This window comes from Anneissia japonica, unplaced genomic scaffold, assembly GCF_011630105.1.
Source record: "Anneissia japonica isolate Jap-2015-1 unplaced genomic scaffold, ASM1163010v1 scaffold401_len1656234_cov178, whole genome shotgun sequence".
Classification (NCBI taxonomy): Eukaryota; Metazoa; Echinodermata; class Crinoidea; order Comatulida; family Comatulidae; genus Anneissia; species Anneissia japonica.
In genome coordinates, this window is record NW_022745982.1 from 374,875 (window position 1) to 388,786 (window position 13,912).

At 31.7% G+C, this 13,912-nt stretch overlaps 2 protein-coding genes across 2 annotated transcripts in view; one reads left to right on the top strand and one right to left on the bottom strand.

The window, feature by feature from the left end:
* Nucleotides 1–5,920: 5,920 nt before the first annotated feature.
* Nucleotides 5,921–7,431, bottom strand: LOC117120125. Its single transcript, XM_033265136.1, has one exon. The coding sequence runs from the start codon at nt 7,316–7,318 to the stop codon at nt 5,942–5,944; it is 1,377 nt and encodes a 458-aa protein (XP_033121027.1). The 5' UTR covers nt 7,319–7,431; the 3' UTR covers nt 5,921–5,941.
* A 1,469-nt stretch (nt 7,432–8,900) lies between these two features.
* LOC117120110 overlaps nt 8,901–13,912 on the top strand; it is a 9,255-nt gene continuing 4,243 nt past the window's right edge. The window contains exons 1-3 of the mRNA XM_033265122.1: nt 8,901–9,580; nt 10,915–11,075; nt 13,675–13,748. Coding sequence (XP_033121013.1) covers nt 9,424–9,580; nt 10,915–11,075; nt 13,675–13,748 — 392 coding nt within the window. The 5' untranslated portion in view covers nt 8,901–9,423. The remainder of the gene's footprint in view (nt 9,581–10,914; nt 11,076–13,674; nt 13,749–13,912) is intronic.

Sequence of the window (13,912 nt, forward strand, 5' to 3'; positions counted from 1 at the left end):
ATTTGTAATTAATCAAACTTTTTGACTGCGCCAATTACACAAATATCGTCACAGGTGCCAAGTGACGAATAAACCAGACTAAAAACCTTCAGAAAATAAGAAAGTTTTTAGATTATCTTTCAATAAAATTAAATTTGCGGACTGTCTAACACAGGGTAACTGATTCGAGAGATTGGGGCTGAACAGAAAATAAACGTTGAGCATATTATGTCTTACGTTTAAAGGGACTTGCTAACGGTGTTTATCAGTGGAACCGAGTGCACGGAATGGAACGTAGGGCGTATGTTGCGTCGTATTTTGTAATAATTTTCGTATTTTATAATACCTGTCGTATTTTGTAATAAACCTGGTCGTGTTTTGTAATAACAGAGCTGTCGTATTTTGTAATAAAGTCTGTCGTATTTTGTAATAGAACATCAAATGCCTAGACCTATGTTTTTTCTATACTTTTGCAGTTTCTAAGGAATTAAATGAAAACTTGTGTTAATGGTTGGTGTGAGTATTATGATAATAAGAAGTCAAAGGTCGCATGGTCGGTTGCTCTTTTTTCTATAGTGAAACAGTTTTTGATGGGTTAAATAACATAGGCCTATTTGTGTTGATGATTGGTGTGACTGTGTGATAAACAGAGGTCGAAGGTCATATTCCTTTTATTTTACAATAATAAACGTTGTATAAATATAGAATTAATTATAGATGTGATAACAATGGCTTGTGATTGGGAACCGTCAGAAGTTGCATGGTCAATTTTACTCAGTGTCATTTTAAAAGACCATTATTTTTGTATTATTTTTTCATTTATAAAATAAAATATGGTGTAATAAAATAACTTCCGCTTGGGATCATCTGATATAATTTTAAGGTCAGGGGTCATTAGCGGTTATTTGACAAATTTCCACATTACAGTTATATATTAATTATACGTTTGTTTATTATACAATAAATGAAAAGATTTTTAAAAATATAATTTTTCATGCGACCTCTTTTTATCCCACAAATGTTTTGTTTAACACATCAACAACCTTAATCGCTCAAAACTGCAAAAGTATAGAAGAAAACCATACGATAGACTTTATTACAAAATATGACAGCGCAGTTTATTACAAAATACGACAGAAAGTTATTACAAAATACCACAAATCTGTTATTACAAGCTACTAGGTTTGTTACAAAATACGACAAGTATTACAAACGAAAAGGTTTCTTACAAAATACGGCAGGGATTTCAAAATATGACAATTATTTTTAAAAATACGACTTAACAGGCGTAAGATACGATGTTATTTAAATGGAAGTGACTTTATAAACACAAGAAAAATTATTTTAAATGTAATTCTTTCTTTAACAGGTACGGTAGCCAGTGTAAATCATAGTGTTTAATCGGGTTTAATGTATTCGGGCAGCAGATTTTTTAACTTTCTGTTAAATCGGTATATGAAGAAAAAATGCATGAATAAGTTTTTCAGTTGTGTTGGAACAGACGTACTTACGATTTCACCAAAGTTTGCGAAAATACAAAAAAATGCGTTGATTATACGTTAAAATACAAACGACATTTTAATTTGACATCGAAAAGATGTTGAACTTTATGTTGTTACTGTGATTTTAATATCTCAACTAGTTTTCAACGTTTATATTGTTGAAATAATGTTGAAAAAATAATAGATAGGCCTACTTTGAAACACATAACACATTTTCATTTTAACATTTTATATTTAAATTTAACGTTGGAAAAATATTGAATAAATATATTGTAATTGTTATGTTAAAATCGCAATCCGATTTCAAAGTGAATTCATTGTTGAAATAAAGTTTGGTAAAATCTTAAACTCTGAGTTGAAAACACAACTTATTTTAAATGTTGCTTATACGTTAAAATAAAAACTATATTTTAACTTGACATTGAAAAGATGTTAATTAATGTTGTTACTAAAATTTTAATATCTCAACCAGTTTTCAACATTTATCAATTGTTGAAACAACGGTGAGTAAATAATGGGTGCTTTGTAGACGCAATACATTTTCAACAATGATTAACATTGAAAAAGGCAGGCCTATGTTTAAATTTAGCGTTGGAAAAATGTTGATTGCAATTGTTATGTTAAAATGTCAACCGGATATCAAAGTGAATTTAATGTTAAAATAAAGTTGAGTAAAAATCTATAAAAAAAAAAAAAACCAAAAAAAAACTTATGTTGATACTTTAACTTTAAAATCTCAACATATTTGCAATGTTTATTCAACGTTAAAAAATGTTCAATAAACAATAGGATTGTGGTGGAAAAACATATCACTTTTTCCACATTGATTCTACATTAAAATACAAACTATAATTTAACTTGATGTTGTAAAAATGTTGAACGTTTAATTATTGTTGAAATAACATTAAGCAAGTAATGGATACATTGTAAAAATACACAACACATTTTCAATGTTGATTCTACATAGAAATAAAAATTATGTTTAGAGTTAACATGGGAAAATGTTGAAAAAACATTGTAATTGTTATGTTAAAATCTCAACCAGATTTCAAAGTGAATTCAATGTTGAAATGAAGTTGTATAAAAAAAATACATTTTAACTTCACATTGAAAAAACATTGAACTTATGTTGATACACTAACTTTAAAACCTCAACATATTTGCAACGTGTATCTAACGTTCAAAAAACGTTCAAAAAACAATAGGAGTTTGGTTGAAAAACGTAACACATTTTCAACGTTGATTCTACATTGAAATGCAAACTATATTTTAACGTGACGTTGAAAAGATGTTGAACTTACGTAGTTACTGTAACATTAAAATCTCAAACATATTTTCAACGTTTATTTAACGTAGAAAAATGTTGAATAAACAATACGATTCTGGTTGAAAAACGTAACACATTTTCAACGTTGATTCTACATTGAAATGCAAACTATATTTTAACTTGACGTTTAGAAGATGTTGAAAACATGTTGGTACTGTAATTGTTAAATTATCAACCAAATGTCAACATTAATTCAACGCTGAATTAACATTAAATTATCAACCGGGACTTGGGTTAAATACACAACATATTTTCAACATTGATTCAATGTTGAGTATATGTTGTCACCATGATTTTAACGTTTCAACTACATTTCAACGTTGATTCAACGTTGAATTAACGTTGTGTGCCCGCTGGGTATGATTTGTAAAAGATCACCTTTTCATTGTTGTTTCCATCTTTAAAAATTTGTTGCTGTACAGTAGGTTTCTTGAGCAAGTAATATCGGCTTTTTGTCGTTTTAAAAAGTAGAACATCACGTTCCCCTTATTTCTTTTCCGAAGCCCTTTGACGTTTTCCTTAATACATTTTAGAGACATGTATTTTTTAAGGTTGTGTCTTATCTAGGATTTGATTATCACCCTCGCTTATTGTTGGTATTTCTTGGTATTTTTTCCTTTTTCCTTTTTTATTTTTGGTCTGTTTGTTTGTTGTTTTTTTTTTTATGCTTTTCCGGTTGGTTCTGTTTTTCTGCGTCAGACTGTGTGACCTCACAAGCAGATTGAAAAGCCTGTGTGAGCATAGATTTAACTTTATCTTCAAGTTCTGGCGAAGGGGACCTGTAGTGGGGTTAAGCGATTTATTGAGTAGTTCATGGATAGTTTTAAGCGCCTCGTTTAGTGGAACTTCGAGTTGCTATGCGCGATTGTGTGGATGATGAACTTTGATTTACTTCACCGTCTGATTAATTTTCCGATACTTCACCCTCTTCTACATTTTCGTTTTCTTTTCCACAGTTGATGAGTTATTTAATGTAATTCGATTGTGTGAATGAAGGCACCAATGCTATGGCAAATATTCAGCCGTGAAGCCGCTAATCGCAGAGCCATTCAAGGATTTTAGAGTTTCTAATATTCGATTTTATAGAGGCCTACAAAGCTATTGTTCTAAAACAGTGGATTCTTTTGTTACAGAACAAAAGAATCGTGACGTTTCCGTTTTGCTGCGTTTTGTTCCATTCACTATATTTACGTTAATAGCCTTTGTACTTTGCCTGCATTCCTTTAATAAAAAATCTTCGCCTTTAACTTTTAATAGGCAGAAATCTCCCACAACCTAATATGCTTAGCATACACAGTTGACCAATTTCAATTTTTCATTTGTTAATGCTTAACACTCTGCATAAAGAGGGTATACTTGTCACTTATTTTTAGAATCAGTGACCTGACGAAAGAAGAATGATCAGATCATAAACGCACAATTATTCATTATCTGCTCAAATGGGGTATACCAGCAAACAAAAAACTATAACTTTCACGAAAGTTTGGGTTAGGTATGTCAGAAAATGTAATCACAGGATCGGATTTAATATTTATCATAAAATGTATAGGCCTATTATTATTATTATTATTATTATTATTATTATTTATTTATTTATTTATTTATTTATTTAGTTATTATTTATTATTATTATTATAAAATAATAATATTAATAATAATAATAACAATAATAATAATATGATAATGAAGATGATGATAATAATAATAACAATACTTTTTAGTGTTGCCTTTTTTATGAGATTCATTTTAATGTTTTCTTTTGTGTGAGAATGTAGCTTTTTTGAGATTTTACTGTTTTACTATGGACGTTTTTTTGTGTCTTATCTATTTTTATCTTAATTGTATATTTCAAAACTTAATTTTTGTTTTGCAATACATTTATGTTGAATCTTGAATTCATTAAACTAAATACAACGGTGCAGCAGCGTTCTAGTATCATTTAGTTCTTAAATTACTTTATAAAGTGTGTGATGATACGCTTTTAAAGCTTCATATCGCCGGTAAAATAATTCATAATGTAGCACCGAACATATATTTGGATGGAAAAAGCTTGTAGAATTATTTTGGTGCCAAACTTTTAATTACAGATATTGTGACGCTAAATTACAAACAAACGTTTTCCAAATTATAAAATTGATTGAGTAAGTTTGACTGATTTACTTTCGTCGTAAAATCAGACAATTTGAATTCATTAATTTGTGCTGTAAGCCATCTTTACGCATTTGTGTGTGACTTTAATAGTTTTCTCTGTGGAGACTTATTGTTTAGCATAGTATTTATGGCAAACATATTATAATATTGATCGTATTAATCATTTAGTTAACTATATCTTAGAAATTATTGTGTTTATATGCCTATATTATAAAGATGTAATGAGAGCCATAATTCTCTTCTTCAGGCCTAATTCTCCTGAGCTTATTTTTGATTAAATTAGGTGTTGTTTATTTCATATTAAGCATTATAAAATGGAATAAATATACGTTTTTTGCTTTAACGTTATCTAGAAACGTGTATTAGACTTGGTTTTATCTTTAGATCGTATTATAATCAAGGAAGTATTAAATAATCGAATGGAATTTCTCACTTGTGTCTCAACAAGCAACTAAGGGGTTTGTATTGTCATTGAGTTTTACACCTGTTTTAGTCCGGGAAGACCAGTCGGCCTGATGATGCGTCCTGGGTCGGTCGTGAAGTATTATTATATATTGCCACAAAAGTCTAGTAGAAAAAATTAATTCGTTTAATGGTTTAATGATATAAAACCTCCATTCCGTATCATTCTTCATGTGCGTTATGAAAAGAACAAGAACAATGAACACATGGGTGGAAGCATACAAGAACATTCATTTAATATGTTCATTTGTTTCACGAGAGTACATAACAAATCCTTTGGCGACTTCATCCTCCACCCCCCCCCCCCTTCTTAAAAAGAGTACACAGTAAAAATGATGACCGTACAGACACAGTGCAAGCTTTTTTTAAACTGCATATAGTCGGACTGCTGGAAGAAATAAATACTGTATAATGAATATAGACCCATATATAATTTTATTTTAGGTAGGGCTATACTTCTGTAGCTTAAATACAGTAGGTCAATGAAACTATATAGTCATTTTCTTATGGACGATTTTTTTTAATTTTCAGCAATTTTACTACTCCATTTACGATCTAAATTCATACATTCTATATCATGTCTTTTGCAGTCATTAATTTGTTTCCATATCCTTAGCACACTTAAATCTTTAACACTGTAATTTAAATGGAAGCGCCTATGTATCGGATTGGACGACCTGTAGTGAGCGAGGCGGAGCTCATTGTATGGGTCAAGTGTTAGGGTGTCACCACCCAATTTGATATGATGTATTTTGAAATAATGAACATTTTTAGGCTTAATAATACACTTGTCACGCCCTTTATTAACGGCTGTCGGTGCTTTCACTCGCCATCGGTTGTTTTCTATTACTGTCATTGAATTCCAATTCTGGACGTTTGATCCGAAAAACCAGCTTTGTACTTTAAGACACCCGATATTTGTTAATGTATAATTGTTAATGTAGTCGGTTATATATGGCTTATCTGGATTCATAGGTTGTAGAAATTCATCTACGTCAATTTTAATTATCCACTCTGATGTGTGTTTATTCCTCCACACACAATCATTCTCATGGGCTATCTGGACTTCTAAATAGGTTTTCCATGGTGTGTGTTCATGCGCCCAGGGAATGACCGACACGAACCCATTGGCTAAATACCTACTTAATGCGTTAGATAAACTCCCTCTTTTAGAATTGTCGTATATATAAACATGGTCAACTCCTATATGAAGGTGAAAATCCAACCACGTTGGAAAGAAATGATCCATATCCTTTGCCATTGTACAAATGATTAACGAGTGCTTTTTCTTCTCGTTTAATGTTTTATGGGAAGCACATATTGGAATTTTAACATAGGCGACTGACGGCAATTCCTTCCTTCGTAAATTAATATAAAATCTCTGTTGAGAAAAAAATGATGAATTCAAAAACTCGTCTGGAAATGGACATGTGATTACCAAAACATATTGAGGAGTTGCTCCAAAACTTCGACCATCGTTTAAAATTGCATCAGTTACCGTTCTGTTCCCATTTGGAAATTCACATAAAAATGATTTCGTACTCCAGTTGTTTCCAAAATATGTAATTCCTATAAACACTACTCGATTTTCTCTATAGTCGGCAAATACGGAGTGTATCGTTGGCATGAATTCACACAGTAGTTTGTTTTTTAAAAAACAACTTTCTTCGTCTTCGTCACTTGAATTCTGAACACTACAATTCGGTTGTGCGGTAGGCATGTGGACATTATTGTCGAGAAAGTTCCTTCCACTTGAAAAAAGGGCTTTTAGCTGTCCATTCCTAAGAATAGTTTCATTTGAACTCAACCAAATAATAAGTCGAAAATTACATAGAATCACCAAAAATAAGATAATCCTTTTAAATGTACACCACTTCCTTCGTGAGAAAATAAACATTGTGAATATCTTGAACTAGTCCATTAAGATGTCAGGCCATGAACAACCCTAGCACAAAACGAATGGCAAACGTGTTTGCAAATCTCTTTTCTGACAAATATTTGCTTCTAAAGACTCTAAAGGCTGATATATGGGCTTTTATACAACATCAGCGAAGCGGAACAATTACGATAGTATAATACATACTCAGCAAGCATGCTCTAAGTATCGAAATGCACGCCATCGTGTCGGGATTCAATATTTCGACATTATTGATGTAATCATCAGGAATAATGATGATGGCATAATTAATGACATAATTAATGTCGAAATATTGAATTCCGACACGATGGCGTGCATTTCGATACTTGGAGTATGTATTATACTATAAACCGAAAGGTCCACTGATTAATCTCAAATAATAATATATTTGGTATATTATATGTATATATATATATATAATATAATAAAATATATTTATGTTCCGAAACACGTCAATTCATCTTTTATTGTTTGTCTCTGACACATAGTATCTTATATATATATATATAGCCTATATACTGTCTCTTATACACATCTAGATGTGTATAAGAGACAGATTTATAACAATACATATATAAAATAAATTAAAATATATTGAATGATGTGATAATGAAAATAAAGCAAATATATTATTGTATTCATAAAGGCCGGAGGAACATTTCTGATGATGACATAATTAATGTCGAAATATTGAATCCCAACACGATGGCGTGCATTTCAATACTTGGAGTATAGTATTGTTAATTTTCTTTGTTGATTAAACATTAACATGACTGTTTGAAGCTTGTTGAGATCAACAGTATTTAAAGTATTAAGAGTATAAAATAAATGTTTGGAGTGAGACCTGGGAGGTGCCCTTGTACATATTCTGAGCGCTTTTCTTGTAATCGGAACAAGCAATGAATTTTAGACGTTTCAGAACTTGCCCAGAGGCACAATCTAGAAAATTTACCACTGGTTGTTGCCAAGCAATGTTGCAGTCGTTAATATAAGGTAAAATAAGTGTATTATATAGGGTACTGCTGTGGTCTAAGGGTTATGACGGTCTTGACAGCGAGAAGTCGCAGGTTCGAATCCCTTCAGAATCATTTTATTACACAGTTTCTTTATTCATTATTTAAAGAACAGTATTCGTTGAGAGTTATGCTACACGATGTATTATCATGTCCTTTATTCGATCACTGTATTTACCTTTCTTTGATGATTTATATATAATTTCAGTGTTAACGGCTATCTTGATTTATATTATATGCGACTATTTGTTTCCAGCCGTACTTATTGTGTAATAGAGTGTATCTGGCGGTAATTTGAATCTGTTTAACCAAGCCTCTGTGGTTATTCGTTAAGAGCTATGCTACACGATGTATTATTATGTCCTTTATTCGAACACTGTATTTAACACATCTTGATGTGTATAAGTGTATATATATATATATTATACGTATAAATATATATATAGCCTATATATATATATGTGTGTGTGTGTGTGTGCGTGTGGCTATTTATATATGTATTTACATATGTATGTGTGGTTTTTTTTTCAATTTGAACATTGTAAATATGGCTATTAAGTCTAAATCTTGAATCTGAACAGGCCTACAACGTTGAGTCCAAAGGTTATGTCATAAAACTTCTCAACGTTCGATAGGTTTGTATACGGGCTATAGCGGTAAATTGTTGCACTACAGTTTTTTGTTCAGAGTTACAAACCAGGACTACCGTGCTTTTATTTTAAAGAGTCCGCTTCGACTTGACTCAGACTTTCCGTAGGACACCCCGACTTTGGCTAACATTAGCCATCTTCTTCAACCACAAATTTCTAAGCTACTTCCGGTTTGATGGCAATGGTGTAGGCCTACGCATTCTTGTTGGTATGGGCGGGAAAGAAGACTTTATTCTCGCCCTGGAGCCACGTTCTGCAAAGTCATATCATCGCCCATTACGCCTACAGTGTTTCGATATTATTATTTAAATTTTGAATCGTCGTTGGACTCTTCGAAACGGTCTTCTAAAGTTATTGGTAGTAGGCTATAATATCAGTGATGTACTTATGCTCTGATGTTAACAAATAATTATATTGCCTAATGTTAATAAAATATAAAGCTCTGCTGGTGAAATGTGTATGTTTAAATGCTTTGTTATTCTCGTGTAATTGTACAACATTGAAAACAGTGATGTTGAACGCCAGCAATGGAACTGTCTGTACCACTAACTTGGTGACGTCAAAGGAAATGTTCGAATGTGAGTTTAAGCATTAAAAAAAACCCAATAACCTTTCTTGATAATCATATCTTAGATTACTGCATGAATGCTTTTATTTTGTAGTTTTGTGATTGTTAATTGTCATCATCATCAAGTTCATTTAACGATGTAGAAGGAATATAGGGTATGTTCACACACAAGGCTGGCGTAGTGTACGCCTTTGTGTGTGAATTAGGCAGTGGCGTTACTTACGCCACTCACAACGTCACCTCCGTACCTGCAGACCGCAGTAGCTAACGCCACGGAGCTGACGCCAGTGATGCTTGAATGATTTGACTTCATTTCAAGAGATTGACCAATCACGATTGCAATAGATTAGTTACTTTGATCTCTTTCTGTGCTCTCTATAAATGAAATGGTATGGGTAAAGGGGTTCTTTTTCAATTGCATTTTACTTAGTTTACAATGTATATGATTTGTTGATTGTGTTTTGTAAGATATTTTAACCTAATTAGACTGTCTATTAAAATTTGCAACATCAACAATTGTTCCACAATGCTAGCTAAAAAATCAGGAGTAAAATTGTTCATTTAAAATACAATAATCATATAAGTTCACTTCGAACAATTCACAGATTTTAATGATGCACTGTAAATATTTTACTACAGTTAAGAACACGTACATTATTTAAAACTGAAAACTATTCCCCCACAGGCCTATATTGCTACAAGTTTAACGCCAGCGTTAATATAGCGAACGCTGTTTGTGGAATTTTAATCCGTGGATTATCTACGCCGGCCTAAGCTACGCCAGTCTTACGCCGTATGTGTGAACATACCCATAGAAAGGTTGTTATTTGACCATATGGGAATAGAAAGGATAATTATTTTCTCATTCAATTTTTAATAGTATGCTTCGAAATTTTAGATACCGTGTAGTAGGGATTAAAAAGTAAGCAACTGCAAAATGAGTAGTTCTAAATTTATAATAAAAATATTATTATTATTATTATTATTATTATTATTATTATTATTATTGTTATTATTATTGTTATTATTATTATTATTATTATTAAGCTCAACACATTTTAATTAACTAATAATAATAATAATGATACAGGTCTCCCTCTAATTAAAAATCACTTTTGGGACCAGAGTTTTCATGGCCTTTGTTAGCTTTGGTCTTCAATTTAAAAAAAAAAAAATTAAAATAAAATACTGACGTAAAATACTGGCCGCAGAAACGTGGGATGTAATTAGAGGTGGTATTTAATTAGACCTGTAATTATAAATATTTATATTATTATTGATAATCAACCAAGTTGTTCAACAGTTAGAATAGGCATATCTTAATAATGTATGTTCTTTCTACAGTGAACGCATCGAAGACTTTGACCACAGTGTTACTTAGCGTCGCATCCTTGCTCACGTTTTTAACCTTCTGTATGTTCCTCGAGTCGTTCTCATATATGACTTCAAAAGTACCGTTTGGAGCCAGGAGGGGCTACCTTGCTTGGCTTATTGGAATTTACCCCGTGAGTAAACATATTTTTATGTTTGTAAGCGATTTTGTATAGTGGTTACGTCATGTAGATTTATGAATTTTGAACCCATAGAAAATATTCTATACAGATTGACTCTGAAAACAAAGATTATATGCTTCTGGGTGACCTTTACTGTGATTTATCCGCCATCCCCCACTGCTATACAAAAAAAAATTATTGATATAGGCCTATCTGGCAATTTAACCCAAATTATCAAAACCCCAAAAAGGTTAACGTGACAGTCAAACGCCCTTATTGATGTTATATACTCGACAAATAATAAGATATCAATTCTGGTGTCATCCACTTCGGTATTAGTGATCATTCCCTAATTTACTGTATTTGGGATAAGGAAAGTAAGCATAAAAATGGTCATAAGTACAAGATAACTAGGTCATGTAAACATTTTGATAAGGATATCTTCTTCGAAGATGTATACCTAATATTTCCTGGGACTCCGTATACAATGCATGTAATATCAATGATTCTTTAACTAATTTTAATTCTCTCTTTACCAACATTATTAATATCCATGCTCCATTAAAAAGGAAACGTGTTAAACAAAAAGTGTCTCCATGGCTTAACAAATAGGCCTACATTATAAAGCTAATGCGAGATCGTGACAATAGTAAAACCGAAGCAATACCGGTACTCTTTAATAATGATGGTGATTGGGAAACCTATAAACGACTAAAAAAACACAGTAAATACCGAAATTAAGAACAGTAAGCGACAATACCTTACGGATGGAATTGAAACCTCTAGAAATAATATTAAAAAATACTTGGGATCACCTGAGAAAAATCGTACCGTCGAAAAAGTCGAGTGCCACCATAAAATTAATTAAAACTGAAAATAATCAAATTACTTCACCCAAAGATATTGTCGATACTCTAAATAATTACTTCACGAATATAGGACCAAATCTAGCATCCAAAATCGATTCTAGTAGTGATGCTTTAAATTTGATAAAATCATGAAAATATAAATACAAACCAACCGGATCCGCAATTGCCTAATATGGATCGGGATAATGCAAGTTTTAATTTTGAACCAATTACCAATGATTATACTCTTTCATTAATTAATAACAACGAATTATAAAACAACAGGATGTGACAATATTCCTGCATAACTTATTAAAATTGTTGCACCGATTATTGCTCCTGTTATCACACATATTATTAACCATTCATTTATGAGTTGCACTTTCCCAACTGAATGGAAATTTGCTAGAGTAAATCCAATTTTTAAAACAGGTAACCGTTCGGACCCTGGCAACTATAGAGCTATTTCAATCCTTCCACAACTTTTGTGAAAGAGCAGCATTTGAACAATTATACGCCTTCTTAAATAATAATAATAACCTTATTTCGTGTTATCAATCGGATTTCCGTCCCTCGTTTTCCACCACCACTGCCTTGGCTAATTAAACAGAACAATTAAATGGCTAGATGATATTGATAGAGGTAACGTAATTGGGTTGGTCTTACTTGATATAAGCAAAGCTTTCGATACGGTAAATCATCATTCTTCTTAAAAAGATTGATAAATATTGCAAAAGTAAATACAGTTCTTCATGGTTCAAGAGCTACCTAAGTGGGCGTTCTCAAATAACGAGTATAACTGGTACAATTTCTGAACCAAGTGAGCCTACCTGTGGGGTGCTATACAAGGATCCATTATTGGTCTGCTGGGATTTATCATATATACTAATGGCCTACCTGAACCCTTTATGACATTTTAGTGTGTCGTTGAATCAGTGTGACAAAATAATGTTGGTTAAACGTTATAGAAAATTGATATTTATATAGTAAAACCTAGGTCAAACTTTTTCGTTATTATCACGTTCCAATAATGTTACAGTTTAATGTTCAAACGTACCGTAATTTTGTATGCATATTATTTTATAACGTTTGTCACATTGTGAAACGTTCTTATTAACGTCATTTTCTGACAACATAACCGCGGGGCACGTTTGCGAACGTTATGATAACGTTTTAGTAGCAGTAGTTAAAAATCGCTTCATATAACCTTATTTTGCGACCTAGCTCTTCCTCACTTTATTTCGAGCCGAGCCCCCTCCCCCATATTTTAAGACTCCTAGATATCCCACTGTACAAAGTAATAAGAAACTATAAATATACAAATATAATTGTGGAAATATTGCAACAGATATACGTCTACTAATAGAAACAGATGATAAAATGGCTTGTTGTAATAGAGGGGCCGTAAAATATAAATGTATGCCTTGCCAATATAAAAAAAAATCAATTATTTATAACATTATAATTAGGCCTATGTAAAATATGGTCGAAAATGTTTAGTCCTAAATTGCTTGTCCTAAAAAACAATAAAAGATGTACTATGCGAAAAGTTTAATTGGTTTAGGTGAAAATTAGTTTAATCCTAATCTTATAATAACGTTTTGCATCCAACAGATTTGATTAAAAAATACTATAACTGATGCCTAAAATTAAATTATAGTAGATTAATATAGTTTTACACAATAATTATTGTAAACAAACAAAATATTAAATCGATGATGATTAATGCTAATTAGATTTTTTTATTTGGTTCTATATTTTAGGTTTTCTCAGCAACCTCTCTCGCTGGTATATTTATCCCACGTGCGTCTATCCTAGCCAACTGGTGTGCTAATGTGTAAGTGATAATTTTTTCTTCTGGATTGAATATGATAACACTTCAAATTATGAAAGTAGAGATCGAGTGCCGAATTCAACATCATAACTGAAAAGATTGTGAATCATACCAGTGTATTGCAACATGGTCTATACATAGTATATATATATAGGCCTATATATATA